Consider the following 25215-nt stretch of genomic DNA (forward strand, 5'->3'; position numbering starts at 1 on the left):
CCCATTCGGCTACGGAGTTTCAGCAAGAAAACCATTTGGACGAAGCTATCGAGCAGAGGGACACTCCCCCAACACCAGTGGTAACCCCACTCAGAAGAAGCCTGTGTCAGCCGAACGACGGAGACCACACCCGCAAGGTACTAAAAAAGGCCATAGAAGATGCGAATAGACCGATGGTGGGTAATAACGACGACAGACAACCAAAGGAGAGGATTTCAACGGTGGTACTCCAGGATGGGAGGATCTACGTAACTGTAGAGAAATTTTAAAGACAACCAACCCTTCAGCGAAACGAACTTTCAGTTACTTTGTAAATAATTTCTTTCTATTCTATATACCGGAGAGAACATTCTATATACATGGTTTCGTAACCTGTAATTTTCTGTGGACGCTTATTCCGTTTTGAATGATTAGCGAAATTATCGCCGGGAACGAAGTTAACCAGACCCATCACGGAAAATTGTTTCAAAACGTTGTTTCTTTGTATGGACACATGTATTCTCGTTACTTAAATTTATTTTTACTTGGACAACATTTGTGTCACAGCATTTTGTTTTTGTTTATTGAACAAAAGTGGATAATTATGTGCTTTTTGAACGGACACTCCGTATTTTTATGTTTAACATTTTACTTACGGACCCTCTTTCACTACCCTCTTTATGTTCTTATCAAACGTAAGTTGATTTTCTTTTCATGCTTATTTCGTGCTATTTTTGGTAAACAATGTACTGTAACTAGGAGTTACTCAAGCTGAAACGATTGGTTCTTAAACTCATACGTTCTTGCCCTCACTTTATATTGTAAATTGAGTGATTTGTTTTAAGAGGAACCATTTTTTTAATTAATTGTTGTATTGTTAGTTAGTTTTTGGGTATAGAAAATGCGAGGACGCATTTGTAGCTCGGGTGGGGGAAATGTAGCGGAAAGCTACGACTTTTCCTTAATGAGATACGTTTCGCTCCCTCAGGGGTAACATCTGTTGCGCTCCGCGGAGGTAACGATAGATGTTTATCCGGAACAGGAACTGATTACGTAATTTTGCTATATCGATGTATTCCCGTGACTGGCATAGGCAGGCACGGCGGTGGGTGTGTGAGGCGATCCCATTGGTCGCAACTCACCGTAGTTATATATACAAGTAGTCACTGATTGGTCTAAACCTTTTTTTACAGTTTATGTACGGACGTGTGTAAACGGGGGTTATTTCCGGGGTATTTAATGCAGCGTTCTTTCGTAAATGAGTGAGTCAGAGGGTCGGAGAGTCGGTCGAGTGCAAGACAAGGAACTTTCCTTCCGGCGGCTCGTGGTAAAGCCTTTGATATTTGCTAAGTCCAAACAAATGTGTTTAAGCATTTTAGAGTGCCCGCATCTCTGCGCTGCCCGAGTCCAGCGGATTGCCCGACCCCTGCGCTGCCCGAGTCCAGCGGATTGCCCGACACCTGCGCTGCCCGAGTCCAGCGGATTGCCCGACCCCTGCGCTGCCCGAGTCCAGCGGATTGCCCGACACCTGCGCTGCCCGAGTCAAGCGGAATGCCCGAAGCCTGTGCTGCCCGACACCGGTGGATTGCAGACGTCTAGACTGCCCGACCCTTGCGCAGCCCAGTCTAACTTAGCCATGTTTATCATTGGGTTGTGCCCGACCCCAGTGCGTTATATTGGGCAAATGTAAATATTGTATTATACGCTGTAGATGTAGAACGAGATGAGAAATTATACTTTTATTAATCTTACAACTCTGGTGTCTGCCTCCTGATTTAGAGTTAATCTGTACCCGTCCCCCATCTACCTCCCCTACTCTCCTCCAGTTGGTTTCGAGACAGGTTTTACACTACCAGACGTTGGCGGCGTTACAATACTTTGCGTCGAGTTTGGGTGTTAATAACACCCTAAATGATACCGTCCCCCGAAGTTTGCTGGTATGGGGTGATAGCTGGTGAAGTCAGCTACTTTGGGGACCCCAATGATACTGAGTTACAGATTTGATTTGTTAGCCAAAAATCGTGTTGAAAACCCGTATATAAACTGTAATTGAGACTGTGCGTCGAGTTTGGGTGTTAATAACACCCTAAATGATACCGTCCCCCGAGGTTTGTTGGTATGGGGTGATAGAGGGTGACGTCAGCTACCATGGGGACCCCAATGATACTGAGTTACAGATTTGATTTGTTAGCCAAAAATCGTGTTGAAAAACCGTATTTAAACTGTAGATGATACTTTGCGTCGAGTTTGGGTGTTAATAACACCCTAAATGATACCGTCCCCCGAGGTTTGTTGGTATTGGGTGATAGCTGGTGACGTCAGCTACTTTGGGGACCCCAATGATACTGAGTTACAGATTTGATTTGTTAGCCAAAAATCGTGTTGAAAAACCGTATTTAAACTGTAGATGTTACTTTGCGTCAAGTTTGGGTGTTAATAACACCCTAAATGATACCGTCCCCCGAGGTTTGTTGGTATGGGGTGATAGCTGGTGACGTCAGCTACGTTTTTGCTCCCCAATGATACTGAGTTACAGATTTGATTTGTTTGCTAGATGTGGTTTTGAATAACAGTATATATATGCTACGTTTTACTTTCAGTTGCCGAGTTAATTGTTAATAACCCCCTGCCCGACATCGTCCCTCACGGTTGTTGGCATACTTTGGTAGAGTGTAATGTCAGCTTTAACGTTCACCCCACCCTTCTGCATGTTTCCCATTAAGCTTTTTTGCAAATATGTTATCTTTTACCCTAAACTTACGCTTTTCGCTGATATTCGGGGCAGGTCTGATATTTTTTAGAGCTATAATTTTGCTTTTCCACAATAATGAGTTAAGCCATACCCTGACTTTGGAGATATTTTATACCCCGTTCCATAATTACGAGTTTGTCGGGTTTGAATCTCTTATAATAAATTATTTAATGCATGGAACGTCCAAAAGCCTGTCTTTCCCTCCTAATTGCAATCGATTGAAAGCATTCGATCATTCAATTTGCTTTAAACACATCATTTTTGCCACATGGCCCATTACGAAGGCCACTATACAACTCCGTAGTGTCATTTGCACTTTCTAGCAATTTTTGGTCGCCCTTATTGGTCGCTCTTATTGTTCGCTACTATTGGTCGCTCTTATTGTTCGCCAACTTCAGCCAGATAGAGTACCGTAACGATATGATCTTATCTTGCACACCAGAATCAAGCCATGCTATATGCCAGATTGCAGGCCTTATGTGTAATTCTCCGCTTATAGTCTATACCAATCCGCCACAATGTTCTCCTTCTGGAAAAGTGTCACAAAGCCGTAAGATGACATCTTTTTTCATATCTATATGGCTTGCATGTTAAAGAACATGAATGGAAGTACATGCGGTGCAAAACTTGGGTCAACTGAGGCAGTGTTACGCCGTTTAAGCTATCCAGGAGCAGCGTATGAAAATTGTTGACTACAGAGAGAAGAGGTTTGTTTGCAAGTGACGGAAACTCCAGACTGTAATAGCAAAAACTCTGTATGATGCAAACAAATTGATAATGCCATAAAATGTCAACTTGTCAGCTATCCAGTGATGGGAAGCATGTATCTAATAAGAACCTCTATTTAGACGCAGAAACCACATTACATTTGTGATTTAATGTGAAAGTCGATAGGGCTTTTAATTGACGTAAGTTTCTTTCTTGTCGAATATTTGCACTGTTTAAAATTAGTTTACCGCAAGTACAACGATGTAGTGCTGTATCATATATAACTTTACAACTTATATTACACAAATATTGTGTCCATATTACAGAATTCTAGGCTACGGGCTATCTAGCAGGAGTGGAGTATTATGCAGCTGACAGTTATTTGTCAGTTAAGTACGGGATGCTACTGGAAGAAAATCGTAAGATAATATTCCCAACTTACAAAAACTTGATTTAGGATCACCAAACCACTGGAACGTACAAATTACTGTATAAAATGTAAATTCTGTTAAGTTGAGGAGGAAGGGTTTAGTTTGTAAAAGGGAAGAGAAAGAACGTAGAAAATGATCTCTTAGTATAGTACAAAGTTCCAACATGTTTCAAACATGTTCAAGCATGTTTAGTTATGTGAATAGAATACCACAGATGATTTATCTTGGTTCAGATGAGATGATCTGTACCAGTTAGACAGTGGTATTCAGAACTTAACGTTCAACATTAATTGCATACATCTACTGTTAAGCTGCCCAATTTATTTCATGTTTCTTACTGTTGGTAATCAATGTTTTCAGAGCAATATAAAACAGGTAATCGGCAATAATAAGTGTAATAAGCACATATTGGGCAAAATATGTGATTGTCAGTTGGTAAATAATCGAAATGCTAAATCCTGATTTCGTCCACAAATGACTTATTTACAGTACGTTTTATGTTGATTTTGTTTTTCTTTTTTTGGGTCGACACACAGCTTTCATGTACGCAAACATGCAATATGTATAGTTTTTGAAGCATCACTGTGTTCCCGATATAACGTGACATATTTCTTTTCTTAAGTTTTCACCTTTCGCTCTTTTTTGCACCAAATTCTGGTGAATAATATTCCTAATAAAATTATTATTATTGTTAGTTTGGTTATTTTTCTGTTATATTTTGCACCACTTACCAAACAATAGAGATTGGCTACGTAGGAAAAGGAATATAAGACTATAGTCATGTGAAGAACAAAATATATTTATCGGTGCAGCTTTGTGAACGGTGATCAATTAATGACGTCTGGGAATACAAATAATTCTACATTTTACCTAATTAAGGAATATATTAGGGAAAACAACATGTTTGTGAAAGCTTATGACAATGGTTTCAATCACTCATTTGCCTGATTTTAATTGATGAAAAGCTGTAACTATATAAAGGCAAAACTAGCAAATGTAAGGTAAATTTATGTTGACATTGCAGCCACCTTTAAAGCATTCCGTCATCGCATTTTTAAAATGAAAGTATTACAATTGTATAATATCCGTGCAACAGAATGAAAAGCTTCTTTCTGGAAATTATATTTATTTTTAATTGATATAGACCTTCAAATTGACATGAAAATGTAATAATAGGTCAGTTTCTTTATTGTTAATATAAAGGATCTGTAACAATTAAAATAATACTCTTATCTTTTTGAAAAAGATGAACACCGAAGGGATGAATAGGAACTTTTGTTAAATATATTTTTTACTTCTTCTCTTCACTGTGATGAGTAGATATCCTGAGGTCATTGAAACAGACTCCCAAGTATGTACAGGGGCGTTATGTTGATATATGAAAATGTTATACACTATGAATTCATGTTGAGAGAACAAATCGTAAAGCTAATCTACATGATAAGCTGTCATGGTCGAACTGCATGAAAACTAAGATTACTAGTAAAATATGATGTTACGTTGGGGTGCTCCATCTCAAATAGTTTGGGCCCCGTTATTAAATAATTATAATGAACAACAGATAAAGAAAAACTCCAGACATAGATATAATTGTAGAGTATAAGCTTTATTGCTGCACTCTCTGAAGTCTGAAATCTTAGTCTTTTTACATATTAAAAAAATACAGTATTTAAGTAATTGAAACTTACTGTAAGGGGGCGATAACCTCTCTGTGACATAAACTCTTGGTCACAGAGTCTTTTACTTATAATTATTAAGGCACATAGGAGATGACTGTGACTAACCACATTCGTGTGGCTAACCACAATACACATGAGATGCAACAGGTTGTCATTTTGGTTGAGCATGAATAGTTCATGGAATTAAGACAAAGGGGGCTTCTACGAATATGATGTGGGTGTAGGGTGAATAAGTCATGAACAGGAAGTAAGCAGTTACTCTTAAGACAATGAGGCATGGAAGCAATTGCTTAAAGTAATATGATGGGGATATAACGACATACTACATTACATCTCTTTTGGAATTTTGCTGACGAATTGAACTCAAGTGAAATTGTAAAGCAAGAAAGGAAAGTAAAATGGTATACAACATTAATGAATACGAGGTGGGAAACGAAGAAAATATATAGATTAATTGATGAATGTCTACATAAAATATAACATGGTAAACACAATCGTTAGCCAAAAAACACTCTCTAACCTTGCTGTGTAAGGTATCAGATGAATTATTCATCCATAAAATTATACTTCGATGGTATATTTTTTATAATAACCGAGGCGCGCTTTCGATTACCGTGAAGGCTACCATAAAGGCAAGTACAGAATAACTTTAAATTCACATCCAACCTACATTTCTCATGGATGAACCAGAATGAATTTCTTCGCAAAAATATACCAATTCTAAAGTCATTAGCTTTTATAACTAGTCTTGACTTTTTATTTCTGTATTGTAACAGTATTATCTTCACCTCGTCGTTTCTGCAATATCTTTTTTTTTAGTTTGTTGATGGTCGATATAGTTTGTTTCTCATTCGACGCATGTAAGTAACATGGTTTCAATCTATTAAAATGAAATACATCGTGTAATACTTCTCCATTGAGGGTCGACAAAAGGTAGTGAGTACGATCTATAATATTTGATATATTACCAAAGGACCGCACCATTCTGCAGTTATTTTCCTAGAGGTGGAACGTACAGCAGAAGAGGAGGGCTTATATAAATAAAATAATTGTTCTAAAGTGTACATTGGGCTTTTAGTAAGCTCGTTGATTACTTTGACATTCTGACTGTTTTGCCTTTTCTCTGCAATTCTAACATTGTGCGAGAAAGGTGGTCAAAACGTTTCTTCAACAACGATACATACGCTTGATAAGAGTGGGCTAACCCTGAAATGAGGTCAAAGTTGGCTTGGTATGGTCAGCTGGCTTTCCTCCGAAAACTAATTCATATGGGCTATAGTTGCCTAAATGTTGTGAACTGAATGAGTTGTAAGCATAACAGATTGTTGAAACAAATCTAACCCAATCATTGCCGAACTGATTTAAATTAACCTTTAGAAAATTTGAGAGTGTCTGAATATGTCGTTCTACTTGGAGACTACCATGATTACAAACACTTACTGTTTTCTGTTCTATTCCTAATGTCTTACAAAGGAGGGTAAGTAATTTACCAGTTAGAGGAGTTCGGCATCGGTTACAAGTAATGATGGGGGACCAAATATGGATACAACTTTCTGAATTAATGCTTCACATACTGTTTGTGCGTCTATTTTTTTAAAGGGAACACCAAAAAAAAACCAAACGTGTGATCTCATCACATACCATGAGGTGCTTGAATCCTGATACTGAAGTGGGCATTGTCTTAAAATCCATACTCAATACCAAATATGATTCTGGGATACGGGGAAAATATTGTCTTAGTTTATCTTTCGTAGTACGAAATTGTTTGACATCGTGAGCAAGCTTGAACGTAATTTGATATCCTTTGAAACATATTACGGAAATAGAATGTTTTACGAATTGTTAAATATGTACGCATCACACCTTGGTGATTGCTCAAAATATTACCATTATATGTACAGATGATACTATCTGCTATCGTTTTAAAATTACAAGTTGGAGCGTAGATCGCTCTTACTTATTCGTTTTCTCATAAATACATAAACGAAATAATAAAAGACCATTACAAAGGATATGTTGTTCTGATTGCAGGCGAACAGAGCGTGCAGACTAAGGTTTAGAAGGCAATATGTCATAAGTAAAAGAGTCGTAAATTTGTTTAAAGTGAGGTTCAGTCTCTTGCAGTAGTCGTAGTTTATTCACATCGAATGGTAAATTATAGTCATGAATGATTTTCTTTTGTATTTTCTTCATAATCTTGTCCAATTCCTGTTGCTTAGGAATATGTCTAGTTACAAGATTGTCTATTTTCGTAATTATTGGTTTCGGTGGAACGTACGAGTCTGGGGAGGGGGAGGATCAAAAGTTGTGTCTGTTTCAGATCGATCGACGAGCCTTGGTTCTGGCTGTGAAATCAAAGGAGTGGGGATGGGGCGGACACTAGGACGTGGGGTAAAGGTTACAGGTTTCGTTGAGGACTGGAAAGGATAAGAAGACGAGGCTGATGTTTGCCTTGCTTGACCTTGTGTGGGGAGATGAGGTGACGATTTTCGTGAACCTCGGTAAGCTGAGTTAACTGGGTCGGTGGTAGCAGGCAAAATAAGCGGAATTAGTTGCATTTGTTTTACGGTTATTTTGTGGTGCAAATAATTCGGGAACAGTGATACCCATTGATCTGGCTTTATATCTGGTCATAACCGGATGAAGAATATCTTCATGACTGTTAAGGATAAGTCCTGATTGTTCACAGGGTAATTCCGATATTGAACTGAATGCTAATGGAACAACTTGATCAATTTCAGAATCGTCGTTCTGCGGTGCTCGGGAGAGAAAATCAGCCAGTGGAATATCAGATCCTTTCTCGTATCAAACAATAACAGCATAATCCGATAAACGAAAAAGTAATTCACGTAAACGGGCTGAAGTTGGTGCATGTTTTGTTCTCATTAGTTGAACTAATGCCGAATGATCTACAATAGCATCAAACTCACAATGTCCTAATAAATGTTGGAAGGCGGTGATATTGATGAGTAGACCGATTATCTCTAACTCTGTTACACTGTATCTTTTACACGCATCGGGGAGTACCTTAGACTAATATCCAATAATGTGTTCATGACCTTAACATGTTTTTGTGAGGTATGAACCTGTGGCAGTCCGTGAGGTGTCACCATACAAAGTAAATATACCTTGTTACCTAGGCAAAGGTAGAATGGGTGGTCGAGTCACTAATTCTCTGATGGCTTCAAAAGCTTTTTGATGCTCTGTAGTCCATTTAAAGTCTTTGCGTTTGCGACTCAAACAATGAAGGGAACGCAAATTTCCTGAACTTTGGGGAAGAAATTAGAGACATAGTTAATTGCACCTATGAAGCGTTTAACTGCTTTAGGGGTTTTCGGGACAAGGTTGTTTCTTATATCTGTGCAACGGTTGTTAAAGGGTTGAATACAAGCTTGGCATTCAGAATTAATTGTAATAAGGTGACCTATATATGTTACTTCATTTCTGAAAAGTTTACATTTCTTAGGAGAAATTTTCAAACCATGTGCAATCAGGGCCTGAAAAATCAATAACAACTGTTTTCGATGATTCTGTGTATCCTTGCTAAAAACTATGATGTCATCGTGATGACTAATGCAAAACTGTGAGGCATTGGGGATATCTGTAGGAATTTCATCTATTTTGGCTTGAAAAATTGCAGATGAAATGTTCAATCCTTGCGGTAAACGTTTGTAGTGATAATGGAGTGTGTCCACCATGATAAGAGGCAATACCGGTGTACTGTTGCGCATGCTTACTGAGTGGAAGGCAAAAGAAAGCGGATTTTAAACATAGGAAACTGAGAACGTTTGCGTTGAAGTAACCAATGGTTCTAAGAGTTTCATTCAGTAACGGGAATTGGTGATTGAGACGCTTGATACGAGTTTTAATATGTCGAAAATCAGTTACGACTCTCTTTTCTTTACTATCTTTCTTGGAAATTAGAAAGACGGGGGAAGTATAGGATTTATGACCTTTTCCTAAAATTCCTAATTTGACTAACTTTCCTAGTTCTTTGACAACTGTTCGTTTGTCTGAGTCAGCAGTTACGTAAGGGCGGATGAAAAACGGGTTAGTATCAGTGAATTTAATATCTACTTGAAAGTTTGGGCATCTGGAAATTTCACCATACAGAGAAAATGCTTTTCTGTGTTTATCTGAATCTTGGTAAAAGGAGGTTTTCTCTTGGGGATCTAACACGCTGTCATGGAGGTGAATACATTTACGAAGAACTTCGCGCTCGGTAAGGTCAATGTAAGGGTCGTTGTGATCTAAGTGGGAATAGCGTATTAAATTAAATTGACGAATACGTAATATCTCATGAGACGTTTGTTTCCCTGTCATTTTAGATTTAGAGGTAACAACTTCAGAAAGGGCATTAAGGTGATCTGGTGGAAATTCTTGTAAAACTGTTACAAAGTCATTGATATCAAAGTATGCTACAGAATTTGAAGGTGAAAAGGCAATTGGTTTGCGAGTTGTATTTGTCAAGAGAAGTCGTGTTCGACCTCGGTGAAACTTTACAAGGGGAATTAAAGGACATGTAGTTACACATTCCTATAGTTTGCAAGGGGATTTCCGAATTCTTTAATGGTGTTGGGATACAGCCTTTTAGTAATACATATTTGTATAGTCCGTCGTACTGGGCGGACATAATATCTTGATTTCCTAAGACGAGTATGTATGATTCAAAATCTATTTTTCCTTTCAACTCGCTAAGTGTATCATTACCTACAATTAAATCAACTCCAGTAAGGTTGCTTGCAACATACGCGATAAACTCAAACACATGATTTTGAATAGTGATTTGGAAAGATATTTTCTTATGTGCTGCATGTTGCAGCCTCCAGGTAACAATATTGCATTAACTTCGGAAAGGCGATATAACTAACGATGGTATAAAATTATAAAAAAACGCATACTATAACAAGCATCGAAGCAGGTTTTCTCGTTGGGTAGCGTGTGTGACGAGGATGGGGTGGTGGGGGGGGCGGGGCGTGGGTATATATCTCGCAGGGATAACAGGAAGCAAAATGATAGGGTTATAAAATACGAAATATTAGGCGCAATTTTCTGGTATTAATGTCAGTATCCCGACAATTACGGATTAACTTCATTAGCAAATTGGTTTAACTGAGCCTTCTAATGCATTTTGTAATTTTCTTCCAATATTTTGTTTTGCCCACCAATACCATTTAATGAGGGAGGGGGTATTTGACTGAGGGGTGGGGGAGTGGACCCGCCACTTGTCCCCGCTGGTTACATAATTGTCTTTAGGAATATAAACACGAAATAAGGAACCAATAAATACACTTATATAATCATGTTCAACTTTGTTTATTTATATTCATTCCAATTGAAACATATTCACTTTATAACTATAACAATAAGAGCAATAATTATCATATTGCCACCAACCGCTTCTGTGTAGCTGTGCGCAGTTGAAGTTATCGCATGCGTCATTGTCTCGGTTATGCGTGCTGAACTGTTTTCCTCTGCTATAATAGAGATAATTACCTGTGAAGAAAAACAACAAGAACAATCAGCAGTTAATACTTGGTCATTAAACAATATAGCGTTAGTATCCTGATGTATTGCATACTTTTGTTGGGACATAAAATACATTTTAAGTTATACTGGGAAGTAAGTGGGGGGAGGTCACATTAGACTTGTGTAATAGTTGTATATTTCATATGCTGATTTATTCTTTATTTTCTTTATCTTAATTAGGCTTGGAGGTGAAGTGGATTTCAATTAACTGATATATATATATTAACCTACAAACCAATCTTGCTGATAGGACATCATTGTCTATTGACATTTATTAATTGCTCAAATAAGTTCAAATTGAATTTGGTCCTATTGGAGAACGAAATTATGGACTTTGCAATAACTATTTTATAGTTATTATTACAAAATTTGTAATTTTATCTATGTCTCCGGTTGTCTTTGTCTTGAAACATGGTGTATGGCTCTTCGGGTTTAACTGTTTCACACATTTTATAAGAACATTATTCTGCTAGTAGTAGGCTATGTTTTCCTTGCGAGCCCTACCTATTTAATTCTCTTTCAATGGTTCAATGAAGATATATGGTCGTATTTCTCTTCCCTTATATGTCCTGTTCTTAGACTGGGGCTTGCTCATACAGCCTACATTCTTGTTCATCGACGAGTCAGACTGCCTCAATATTTTGTCAATAACACCAACGGTATCCAATGATGTAGTGATACGGTAAATATTTAACCAGGGGCGTATCCAGGGGGGGGGGCGCAACAGGTGCGCGCCCCCCCTATTGGCCGTCACCAAAAAAAAAAAAGTTTAGCAAAAAAAATAAAAAAAATTGATGACGACCTTTATGTGAGATGTCGGTGATCGCTCAACCCCCCCCCCCCCTCCCGTATGCTTTATTTTTTGTTTGCTAAAAAAAGGTTTTGGCGAAGTTCGGCGGCATAATAGTTTTAGAAACATAAATGGTAATTGTGTTTGTATTATCACTATAAACACTAAGTGACATGCCAGCCATACTGAATTGTGCATTTTGTGTCCATATTTACTGGAAATGTTGCTTATTATTAAGGTCGAAAAATGGATCACATATGGCCATGGGCGGCGATCCTGGGGGGGGGGGGAAGGGGATATATCCCCCCATGAAAGTGGGTGGAGGGGATGTAATACACCATATCCCCCCACCAAATGCCAGGGATAAGAATATTTTCATGCCTACATTTATGCATCATCGTTAATGTACGGCTCTTTTTTAGCTTCATTTCTCGCCTACCATAAACGCAGTGCGATCTTTTCAAATAAAGCGTCTTTATAAAGCAAGAATAGTTGACTGTAGGCTTCATTGGCCCTATAACAACAAAATCTATTATTGCGCCCACGGTATTGATATAGTACATATATGCACCCTCATAGTATTCATATAGGCCCTATAGTAGGCCTACACACGTACATGTTCCCTCGAACAGCTGAGAATCTCATGTTATCAGGGTAATGCTTAATACACGTTTCACCTGGATGCCCTATAGCAATCGGTACCTAGGAATGTAACTATGTGTAATTGTGTATTGCATGTGTATAGGCCTATAATAGCCTGCATGAGGCCATTTTCTTCATCGAATAATATAACAGAGCTCTCGAACATTCTAACGTTGCGCCTGAAACAAGATTGACAGGGGCAATTTTCCCAAAATAACACCCGAAATTAAAAAAAAAAGTATTTTGGATCCTGATTATGAGATATTTCGGACATGACATCCCTATTTTAAAGTTGGGTATATGCCGCTTGGAAACCTCGGGAAGTGCCGTTTCCGGCCATCTAGAGGGTTTGTTAATCCCAAAATTTTCTTGTAAGCTTCGCGCCAACTCATGGTGGCGCTACGCTTAGATAGTCAACCAGAGCCGTATATAGAGAGAATTTGGCCAACTGGCGATTTGTGACGTCACACGCAAACCATGGGCATCAAAATAGGTCCAGTTGTCGTTACCAGTTGCGCGAACACACGAAAAACACCACACACAATATATAGCAGCTTTGCACACTGTGCTCGTTGCGAACAAACGAAGCGACTCAGAATGTCAGAGTTTGACAGGCATACGAGGAACAAAATGGATATCAGGTAATGAATTAGAGTTATATGTGTTAGTTAATGACATTTACGTTTATCTTCACACCTGAAATGCATAGAAAACTAGCTGAAAACCTGTCATTACACTTGTTTTATTTTACGCCTCATACTACTAGTCCCACTTTAGTCATACAAACGAAAAGCACACATCACAGTCCTGGCTAGGCTAGATTACAGACGCACAACTATAGCATCAGGCCTACATTAATAGATCCTTCAATTAAATAAAGTAGGCCTACACATAAAATGACAATTTATGCTTCACTGATCTTTTCAGGTTTGCCAAAAGTAGTTGTATCAGAGGTCATTGTATTAAACTCCAGAAGTTACATAGAAGGATTAATATTCGGCATAACTTTTTCTCTAAAGTCTAATACAACTTATACAAGGGTTGTGAATGGATGGAATGGTTTGCTGAGAAGGTTGAATTGCAAGTAGTGTGAATGGGTTTAAGAATACTTTGGATGAGTACATTAAGCATTGTAATTGGGTATGACATTTGATGTCCTAGGTTTTATTCCTCTCATATAGCCTTAGGGTCCTTAATGGGGACTTGAATGTCTCTCCTGGTCTTTTTTTCTACTAAACTAAACTATATACTTGAGTGTAGGAGTTAGCAATAGTTGGGAGTCTGTGGGCAAACCTAAGACTGATATTGTGGTGTTAATTTCTCAGGAATGTATTACTAGGCTATAGTAGGTGCAACAGATTGAATGGGTCTGTCGAGAAAAAAAAACCCTGCAACAACTGAATACTGGTGTATGTTGTAGATTATGTATTTTCCATTAACATATATACTATACGGTCATGTTCTTAATAAGGTTTCATGGATCACACTGACATAGTGTGCCTACTTGTCAGTGTTGTCAACTGAGCACAGGGCTGATGACATCATTCAGTTTGTTATTATGCAGACAGCAAATGGCCATAATGATAATTATTAATTGTTACTTATTCTTCATACTGCCCTTACTGGCCTTACCTGAACAGTGATGTATAAAAATGCAAGAAGTCGTTAAGCTTTTCATTTAAGAATCCTTTTAGCCTGTCCTATTTCAAACATATGATTGGCAGGTTTCCATGTTACATAGCTTATCAAAATGGAGCTGTTCTGTAAAGCAAGAAAATCACACATATGCATGCATACAAACACACTCATATAACAATTTCTGAATATCTTTTCAGCTGCCCAAAGGTACTGGAATGCAAGCTCTGTTGGGTGTATTAAAAAACCCTCATTGTACTCTTTTATTATGGTCGGCGTAGCTGGAACCAGCAATGATGGTGATGTACCTAGACAAGAATTCAATAGCTGCTTTGTGTTGAAGTGGGTTCAACTTGCTCAAGGCCATGACAGGATGACGACTAGACATCAGGATGAATTATCTGTTGCAGAGCTCTATAAACCAGGCAGTTGTTAAAACATCCATTGGGTGACCCTCACAGTCTACCAGGCACTGCATCGCAGAAGCAAAATGAAGTGTGTGTGATACCTTCATCTTATGAGAGTGGAATGGTATCAGTGAAGCCTCTGTCAATTTGGCTTCAAGTCTTTGTTTTCTTGAAAGCTGAGAACTTTGAGAAGATCTTTCAGTGGTTTCACACTGACCTCTGTACTTGACAATTCATGTGTATTTGCCAGCTCAGGAGGAAGCCAGATTTTAATTACATTAACCAATGCTGACTTTTTTTTGGACATGTGGTACATCTGCAAGGAGGTGAAGGAAGCTGTTGGAGTTGCATGGATGTGGAATCTTGTTGATAGTCTGGCAGTCTTATCCACAGATTATCCCAAAGCTTCTCCACATTGCCACATTCAGAACTTATTACATTGATATACTTGAAAATTGCAGGAATCTAACGAAGCACCCATCAAGGGAATTTGTTTGTATAACTATTGAAAGCTGTGACCTTCTGATGTGAATGACTAATGTGAAATAAAGGGCAGTAGATTACCTTGTAAATGAACCTTGTTATTGTTTGATTGTATCTAATGTTTGCAAAATTTTAAGTTGCATGCTTCCAATTGAAACATAATTCTTTCTCTATTAATGGGATATAAATACTTCTCTTTAAAGGGTGTGAAGACACCGCACAAAGAAACGTCTCATGCCGGTTATCTGACCTAGTTTCGAATGCGGGTGGTGTAACAGAAGTGTAAGACACCACCATTGATCCCAGAAAATACACACACAGCTGGCTACCATCTGTAAATAGACATTAGTGTACAGTCAATACAAACATCTCGGTCAATACCCACAACACAGTGCACATAGCAGCGTGGACATCTCAGGTCTAGATAAAAGATAACAAGGTATCAGGTTTCATTACTGTCTGCATTTTGTAGCGACACAAAAAAAACTTCACTTGCAAGCAACGGAAAGTAAACTTTTTCAGAGCGCGGCATGCGGTTTAGGGCGAGTCTTCAATACCTTTACATATACTGCATCGGTTGTTGTCACTTGATCATTTGCTTGTGTTTAAGCTAAACAGCTTAAATAATATGTAAAAAATAATACAAACTTTCAAATTGCCAGATATTTACTTGCTCAAAATCATTATCCAATCATGATTTGTTGCTATCCTTGAGTCCATTATTCAGATGATGAGGCAGAGTCCCTTCAACTCTCCATGATGAAGGTAAAACCTTATATCTTAACCAACTGCCATTGAGTGTCCATTTGAAAGTTTCAAACACACAAGTGCATTGATAAAAACAAAGACATTATTGCTGTGGTTGCAGGAACTGGATTTCAGTCTAGTAGTCACCAGGTTCGTCTTTATCACAGTCTGCTAACTGGCTTTTTATGTTAGGAGTTTTTCTTCAGAGCACATGTCACCTTAGATTTGTAAAAAAAGTCCTGAAATTCAGGGAGTTAAAATTTACTGTCTAAAGATAATTTAAAAAGATTTTTTTAACTTCAATCGTCAATGTGGGTGCCAATTAAGGGAATAAGGAGTTACTGATGCAATGACTTTCTGGCATAAGTGCATTTATAATGTGTTAAAACTTGAAAGGTGTATCATACTGCATCCCCCCCCCCCTCTTAATTTGCACTCCATTGGAATGCACAGACAGTTTTGCTTATTAATGAAATACCAGTTAACACTAAATTTTCAAGTCTTCCTTTAAAACAGTCAAACGAAACCGTGCATTGCCTAAGCTAGGCCTACGCAATAGTTTGAACATTTCTTTATCAACATGTTGTGACAGGGCTCTTAAGATAATTCAGTGACCAAGACAAGAGTGCAGGGTAGTCTTTGCAATAAGCATGACTAAGGCTAGGCTACCAGTACCATAATTAGCCTTGGCCTAGTGGTCTTTAAAATGTAGCCTAGGCCCCTGCTACTCTGATAAATGATAGTTGACTGCATCCAAATTAAACCAAGGCCTAGGCTATACTTTTGAAGAAGAAAAAAATTAGGCTGAATTTATGTTAGCCTGAAAAGGCTAGGCCAATGCTGACAATTAACACAAACCAAGATCATTTAACCATTTGGGCACTTGTTTATGGCATACTAAAAGGGTCTATATAATTAGGCCTGTATGTGTACACAACCCACAAGTTGCCAATTAGTATAGACCTAGCCTAACTTGTTTAGGCCTAGGCTACTTTGTTTTCCTCAGGCCTAGTTTAAATGGGCCTTATACTGTGCCATATTATGTAATGTGCTATAACAGTTGTAGTAATAGCAAGAATGGTCCAGGTCTAACTAAGCCCAGGCTTAACTTATGCTTCGGGCTTAACTAAGGATTAGGGCTTTACGTGATGCCTAGAGGCTAGCCCACCCTTTTACATTAAACTAAAAGTGATACTTTTTTAGGCTAGGCATAGCCTAGGCATACAATATCTAGGAATTAGGATAACTATATGTGCGACTGAAACTGCCATGCCTATGATTAGGAGAACTGGCATAATGAAATCGAATTTGTGGATCGTAAAACGAGAGAGAATGGCCATGAATGTAATTACAGAAAACAGTCTGAACGTAAAATTCTCGCATTGCTTGTACATTACTCGTATTACACTAGGGCCTATGGCTAGTATGGGCCTAGGCTACACAGACTTTTCTTCATTAGATCTCCATCTTGTTCTTTCTACTTCCAAAAAAATCCTCTTCTTTTATGGTCAGTCGGAAAATCAAAAAACAATATCCATGTTCTTACCGATTGCAGCATCCCCAGCACCATTTCTTTCATAATTTCGTACTTTTTTCGTGTACACAAACGATAGTCTATACACTGTGAGTATGCGTGTCGCCTGCTATAAAGTTTTCAAGTGGACCTATTTTACCACCCTGTGTGGGCGTTTTCCCTCTCGACCAATCCAAATCGGTTACATGGTTGGCCAAACTCTCTCTATATACGGCTCTGATAGTCAACAAGGTCATATCCCCCCCCCCCCACTCAGAAGTACGGATCGCCGTCCATGCATATGGCACCATTTTGCATTTCAGCCCTTCTTCGAAAGCAAAAATTGTCCACCCCTCCCCTTAACCCATCCCCCAGGACGGCGATCATTCATGCCTGACGCCCCCCCCCCTATTGGAAAATCCTGGATACGCCCCTGTAGTTTAACGTCGACAATTGCCATCTTGTTTCCCTGTAACCGAAACTAATTATCACAATAGATGTGGTGTCCGTCCCCGACATTAGCCAATCGTATGTGTCTCTGTATTAATGTCATTTACATCAAGTTACTACTCCAATGAGCCTTTGCCCGTGACTTCATTCCTTTCAAGGTTTCCTAAACTGGCCTGTGACAAGCTTTGAGAATGATAAAACGTCATATGTTGCCTCGAAAAGTGATCTATTCACCTTTACATCAGAGGAGTGCACTGACGAAGAGCCGTCGCCCGATGGACATAAGTATCAGACACATACAGACGTCACCGGGAATCCACTAACAAGCAACGATGGTAATGAAGTCACATGTGATAAATCCCTAACATCCACTGATGAAATAGAGAAGCAATCAGTCACGGCACAGACCACTGATGACACCAGTTAGACATCCCGGATGCACGAGCAGTCAAGCAGTACGATTTCGAGACCCATCATAAAATCTATCGGTAGGACACGTTCTTAAAAGTGAGCTAAATTAACGGAGACTGAACGCAATGTGGGGGAAGGAGTGAAAAGTGATCAGTCAAATGTTATGACTTTCGAAATATCCCTGTAATTGTTGGAGCTGTATGCCGCCCTCTTCATTGGATAACGTCTAGTGTGCACTGCGGACACGCTAACTCCCTCCCAATCCCGTCCCTTTAAGTTTAGGTCTTTCGTCATCAAATTAATGTTATTTTCATTTCTGAAGCTAAATAAAGAGTAAAGTTATACTTCCACCTTTTAAACCCTATATTTATATAGCTTGTTCCTATTGATCTTGTAACTGTGTCACAGTTTGACCTAGTAATGTCAACAAGAATTTAACATATCTTTGTTTTGCTATAGCCTACTTAGGGACCACATGACCTGTTGATAGTTTGATGAGGTCGTCTGTAAGAGAGTTTCAATACAAAAAAAATAAATAAATACTGTACAAGAAAAATGGTATGTGAGATTATATTAGTTCTATGTAGTATACTGCTTTGCATCTTAAACATGCATTCGAATGCATTTCAACAAAACGGTGGAACTTGGTTATCAAAAAGGTAGCCTGCATTTCGTCCACAAAGGAGCACTTCTTTTATAGCCTACTCTAATGGAAGTCCTGTCTGATCTTCTGTTAACGAAAAAAGGGACATTTCTTATTTATGAAAAAAGACACATTTTGGATTTCAAAGAAGGTGGGAGGTACCCCCACCCGCCCCACTTACCCAACCCCCACCCCCAAAAATGGTCTACTTTCCATTTACGAAAATAACACTATAATAAAATAAAAATAAAAAGAGGGTACTTTTTTTAGGATAAGGATCACTTTCCAGGATTTTCCCCCAAAAAGTTAGAAGACCTTGCTAACCCTCCCTAACCCCTCCCTACCCCCTCCCCACCCCTACCCCCGTATTCCTTCAATTCAACATAAAAAAATATTCAAAGTGGCTTCTCTTACAGTATTTGGTCATATTAAAGAAGGTATTAAAAAGTTTTCACATACGGTATGTGAAAATCAAGTGTGGCAAACAAGCTATAGGTTGCTGTAATGAGGGAGTGAAGGAAGGAGGGGTGAACTGGGAGGTAAATGACATGGGTTTGAATTGAGGGTAAAGAGTAAACATTCTGGGTAGAACAGCAGGACATAGATAACATGTTATCCCCTCCAGTCCACCCCATTCACCCCAACCCACTTAACAAACATATAACATGGCTCATAAAAAAGTATCCTCCCATAAACAGTGAATGATAAATGAAAGAAAATACTGGTTCAGAACATAGGCGTACGGGACCATTTCAGTTTGGGGGGCAGAACTTTTTGTGCCCGAAAGTTCCCGTGACACTATCTAAGCGGAGCGCCACCATCGGTTGGCGCGTAGCGTACAAGAAAATTTTGGGCACACAATGCCTCTTAGATTGCCGAAAACGGCACTTCTAAGGCCTTGCAAGTTGCATCTAAACATTCTTTATTTTATAATCTCACGTTTTAGAAATTTACACTTCCCCAAAAATTTGGTATATTAGAAGAAGAAAAATGGTAACATCACTTTGAAGGGGAAAAATGGGACAGTATATTTTTTAAGCTCCTATTTAGTTACCTTATTTATTATTTTTTTATTAACACAGTACTCAGCTACCTCCTGAAAAACATACATTGTTCAACGACACGTAAGCGGGATAATGTCGCTGTGTCGGGTGAGACTGCAATTTGTCTCACAAAAACGTATAAAATATAACAAAGAATATGATAAACCCGTACTTCTATGCTTGTAGGCACCCCCCCACCATCCATGAAAAGGAAAATGTTTCTTCTATATACACTCATGTTGGGGATATCCAGGTCAAGGGCGGCGGAAGCACTTTTAATCTGGGGGGCACCTACATCAAAGGGCACTTTTCAGAAATTCGATTGGACTGATGCAGCCCTATATTTAGTACCCTTTATAACTCGTATTGTATTATCTTATTTGTGTATACACATCACTCCATCAACGCCCCCCCCCCCCCCTAAAGGAAAATATGCATACTAGCACTGCAATATCCAATACACAAATTGGGAAACAAGGAACAAGTTTTCTCTTGAGACAAAATGAGGTGAAATCATGCTAGTTGCTAATGTAGGAATCTTCCGAATTAGACTGGTTTTTTTCTTGCTAATATCTTAACAAATTTTTCATTCGAAATAGTTTTAAGTTTGACCCACAGAAATTCATTAAAAGTCACGGGCTTAGCCAGGATTTGCAAAGTTGTATGCACGACTACCTGAGCGGAGCGCCACCATCGGTTGGCGCGGAGCGTACTATAAAAGTTTTTGGTTTTACAAACCCCTCAGATGGCCGGAAACGGCCCTTCCCGAGTGTTCATTATGGTTCCCTGGCCTCTTGCTAACTTGAGGCACCTCAATTTTTATATAGAAAAAAAGGCACATTTTTAACCTGAGGAAAAGTGGGGGGGGCCACGTGCCCCTGTGCCCCCCCCCCCGGTTCCGCCACCCTTGGTCCAGGTAAACAATTGACTAGTTAGAAAAAAAATTGATCTTGCAAAAAGCGTGGTAGCCCAGATGAACTGCGCTTACGGTGGTGTTACACGGAAATATTTGGGCATAATGATGCTGAATAAAGAAAATCATTGAATTGTCGGGCAAAAATTTGAAAAAGATTCGGGCAAGCTACTGCATATTTATATTCCAGATGACAAGAAATTCGGGCAAAAGTCCTGAAAAATTCGGGCAGCCTAAAAAAAAAAAAAAAAAAATATATATATATATATATATATATATATATTTTCTCCTCTTAGGCTGCCCGAATTTTTCAGGACTTTTGCCCGAATTTCTTGTCCTCTGGAAATTTGAGGGGGGGCAGTCTGCCCCCCTGCCCCCCCGCCTCGTACGCCTATGGTTCAGAATGTAAATTGGAAAAAGTCGTATCTATTCAATTGCATAGACTAACACAAACGAAATGTTAAATACACTTTCTATTAAACATTGCTGTTAATTAATGCCTCTTAGGTCTCTCTTGAGATAGATGGTGGAATTAATGTAAAACATAACTGCAGACATGATGCAAGCATAAAGAAAGTATTAAGTACAGCCATCAGAGATATTCCACTGCAGCTCACTAAAAAAAACCAAGATGACAATCATGAAACAATTGTCATGGTTAAACTAATTAGCCGACCTCGTTAACACCTGACTCTCAACACAGAGATCCGGGAATGTTACATTTCTAGGAGACTTTAGCAAGCATGGTCCTGAAGAAGTCGCACTCCGACCGCACTGCTCCTCTAACCGTCCCGCCCCCCTCCATCCTACTTCATATCTCGTTATGCAACATGGAAGTCTTTCATGGTCTAGGGATTACACCATTTAGTATTCTATAGATGTTAAATTTCTTCCCCACACTTCTTCTACACTGTAAATTAAATCTTGCTCTCATACTACATTTGATATGCATACCAAATTGATTCTATAGTAGTAAAATTTTAAATTCTACAATGATTAAATGAGGAATGCATATATAGAAACCAATATAACAGAATGAACTCCTTTTGAATATATAGAGAAGACCTTTGTTTACGAATCCACATTGAAAGGTACTATCATCTACACCAGTTCCTAGCATCAGTTCCAATGGGCCAACTGTTAACCTCACCTGTATATTAAGGGCCAGATTGTTATTACTATGAAATTTCCATTTCCATTTCCATTTCAAAAAAAAAAATATATATATATATAAATAAATATTTATATATATATATATATATATATATATATATATATATATATATATATTTATATAAATATAACAAAATACTTGTTCTGTTCTTAGGCTACATTACCATAACAACATTAAATATGACATCTTCACTCAATGAAGCATACCACCATAATTATATTGTGGGTACCCTTTCCTAATAACACTGAGGATTTGAGATTAATACCAATAGTCACCAATATCAAACTGTAGAGGTGTCTTGAAAGTATGCAGCTTGCATCATTCTGTTCAACAAACCGCCCCCACCCCCATTTTTCTCCTTCTTTTACTCCAAATTCTAGAGCACTATAAACAATTGATGCCATGCTCAACATCTGAGATACATGCAACCACACATCGTTACAACCTGTTAGAAGATTAAATAGCTAAAGGTGGTCATAGACTTGACCAGAAATATTATCTATGAAATAATAAAGAGGAAAGCCTTGAAGCCTTGGCAAAGGCTATCATATCAAATTTGCAAATGTTGAACATAGCCGATATATACAAATATTAGCTAGAATTGATGTTAGGAATAATATTGAGTAGAAAGGTAGGAAATCCAGGATCATTGACTTGGACTGACCCAGTTTACTACGCTTGTGTATGGTTGTATAAACAGTACGTGTACTAAGATCTACGGTGCATGTATGGAAATAATGGACTGACTCAAATTGTGGAACACTTATTGATACTGGAATGAATATAGTAAATACTGATGTATTTATCACAATTAGAAAACACCACATGGTCTCACAAAGTTGGGTCTTCAGCCTTTAAGACTCTTTACCACTCTTTGAAGTTTATCAAATTCCTACTCTGACCCTTTCGAGTGACTGCATAAGTGTATGAAAACAACGTGAAAAATCAAAGGACTTGTAGCAAACGAGAGAGTTCACATCGACGATACACTGCTAGATAACTGGTAGTAGTGTTCTTGAAACTCTTGTTAACTTTTAGGAACTCTACAGGCAGAGTGTCAAGTTTTCTTAAACTTCATACAGAGCTTTTCAACATGGTCCTTCAAGTGAAATTTATATAACTAATACAAGTATTTTAGTGAGTAATAATTTGTCATGTTTTGGTTTCAAGTGTGAAGGAAAACAGATCAAAATATTTGGAAATTTTGCAATTTGCAGTTTGTGCATGTGATCAAGATTGATGTGTGGAAATATCAAAAATATCTGAGCAAGGAGGTGCTGAATAATTGAATAGAAAGTGTTAATTTACTCTCTAATTAACTCACACTGATGACAAAAGCTATCAGAGTGTTGTCATATCATCGAATTGCCAACTTCTCTTTAGCAGTGCTTTTGTAGCTTAAATTGAATCTCGGTGAACAAGTAAAATGAGTTAATTCAAATGGAAAAATAGTATTTTTAAAACAAAACCTCATCAACACACAAAACTGAAGTAAATATCTGCATAATTGTCATAAATAAAATGAATTCAAAGAACAGATGAACTCTCTTTATCTTCAGCTGTAAATGAGAGAGGCTATTTTTGATATCAGAGAAAAGCTTCATATCATGAAGAAGCAACATACAGTAGTAAATAAAGTAATGAAGATGATCTACTTAGTACAAGGTTATATATAACTGTTCAACAGACCTCTTATGACAATACTACCATTTTACATTACCAGTTTAAAGGTGGGATCGCTCGTAATTTCCTCGTAAATTCTGTCCTTCACACCACCCGATTCAAAAATAATATCAATACTACCCTCTACCGGTTCGTCGCTGTTGTCTCGTAATTTCTCAGCAATCCAGTATTTACGGCTAGTAAGCAATAAACGGGTTCGGTTACTTGAACGGTGGCCTTGGCGAAATTCCTGCATAGTTTCTTGTCTGTGGCAGTACAGGGAGTTGTTATGGAACAACTCCCTGGTCAGTAGTATGCGGTATTACGCCGCGTTTTCGTGTGTGTTGTGTGATACAAAACTCTGTGCTTTGTTTTACGTTCAGAACTTTTCACAACTAATGGGCTGTACAGTATAGGTTACGGTCGAGCTTTGCATCAGGCGTAATAGTTTGACCAGGGAGCTGCTACTCTAGGCTCTAGCAGTTCCCTGCTTTTACTCTTTTAGGCCTACATGGTGAGCAGTCGAAGTCAAGAAACAGCTCAAGAAACTAATAGTTATGAACTTTATGTCTGATTCACGCTGACTGGTGTCACAAAAAGACAAACGCGAATGAGTGAAAAAATTGACTGAAGTGATTACAAAATTGGGTATCAAACGTAAAGTCAAGTCCGTCATGTGTGAACAATTGGTATTTCAGCCAATATAGGTATTAATTATACATAGAGAGAGTCACAGCTTACATTGTATTTTATATATAAATTTTAGTTATATATCAGGAGGGTAAGACAAAGCATTTTATGTCATATACCATATATAGATAAATATGTATATTTAATTATTTTTGGACTCCTGGCAACGGGACCTTTAGGCGATCACAGAGCACTTGCCCTAGCTGCACCCCGTCCTCCTAACCGGTGCACGTAAACCCTGTCCTTGCACCCCTTGACCCGAATTAAAAAATAACGAAACTTGAACGGAAAAGGGAAGGAAAATACGTTGCCATAAGGGGCGGCTCCACCCTCTTTAGAAAGGATTGGCAAAAAGGGAATAAGTACATGAACAATAAACTAATAGTTATTTCCATTGAAAAGTGTCTCGCTGAGCATCGGCCGTCAAAGCAAAAAACTTTTTTTTCTAAATCACGTCAGTGTATTGCTTTCCAGCGTACTGTACTCCCAGAATTGACTCTCCTGCTTCTTGTTCCGAACGGCTCCCAACGAAATGCCAAAAAGTCGGCAACGGGGTTGGGGTGGGTTACCCAGCTCCACCATGGGGCACCTCATCTCGACTGACTCGAATTACAACTCGAAACTTTAACTGAAATTGGATTAAATTAAAAAAAAATATATACTAGCTGTCTGCATGGATCATACTTATCTATACTATTGTGTGACCATATAGGCGTACAGGCTCTATATAGTCAACCAGGAGAGACTGGGGGAAGCTTTCTTTCTTGCCACAGAAAATTAAACATTGCCCGGAAGTTCCTAGCACGATTAATTCATTTCAAACTTCGACGGCAATGAAGGACAAAGAGAACCATATAGGCCTATGCCTGACTATAAGATCATTGAACCATCACGAACAACTCCGAATAATCTTCCATTTGCCGATTCATTACAC

At 38.4% G+C, this 25215-nt stretch overlaps 1 protein-coding gene across 1 annotated transcript in view; it reads left to right on the forward strand.

Annotated features, from left to right (window-relative positions):
• Positions 1-18715, forward strand: part of LOC139964326 (uncharacterized) — a 270207-nt gene extending 251492 nt beyond the window's left edge. Inside the window, exon 3 of the mRNA XM_071965845.1 lies at positions 17904-18715. Within this exon, the coding sequence (XP_071821946.1) occupies positions 17904-18172 (269 nt within the window). The 3' untranslated portion in view covers positions 18173-18715. The remainder of the gene's footprint in view (positions 1-17903) is intronic.
• The last annotated feature ends 6500 nt before the right edge of the window (positions 18716-25215 follow it).

The sequence above is a fragment of the Apostichopus japonicus genome, chromosome 22, assembly GCF_037975245.1.
Source record: "Apostichopus japonicus isolate 1M-3 chromosome 22, ASM3797524v1, whole genome shotgun sequence".
Taxonomy (NCBI): Eukaryota; Metazoa; Echinodermata; class Holothuroidea; order Aspidochirotida; family Stichopodidae; genus Apostichopus; species Apostichopus japonicus.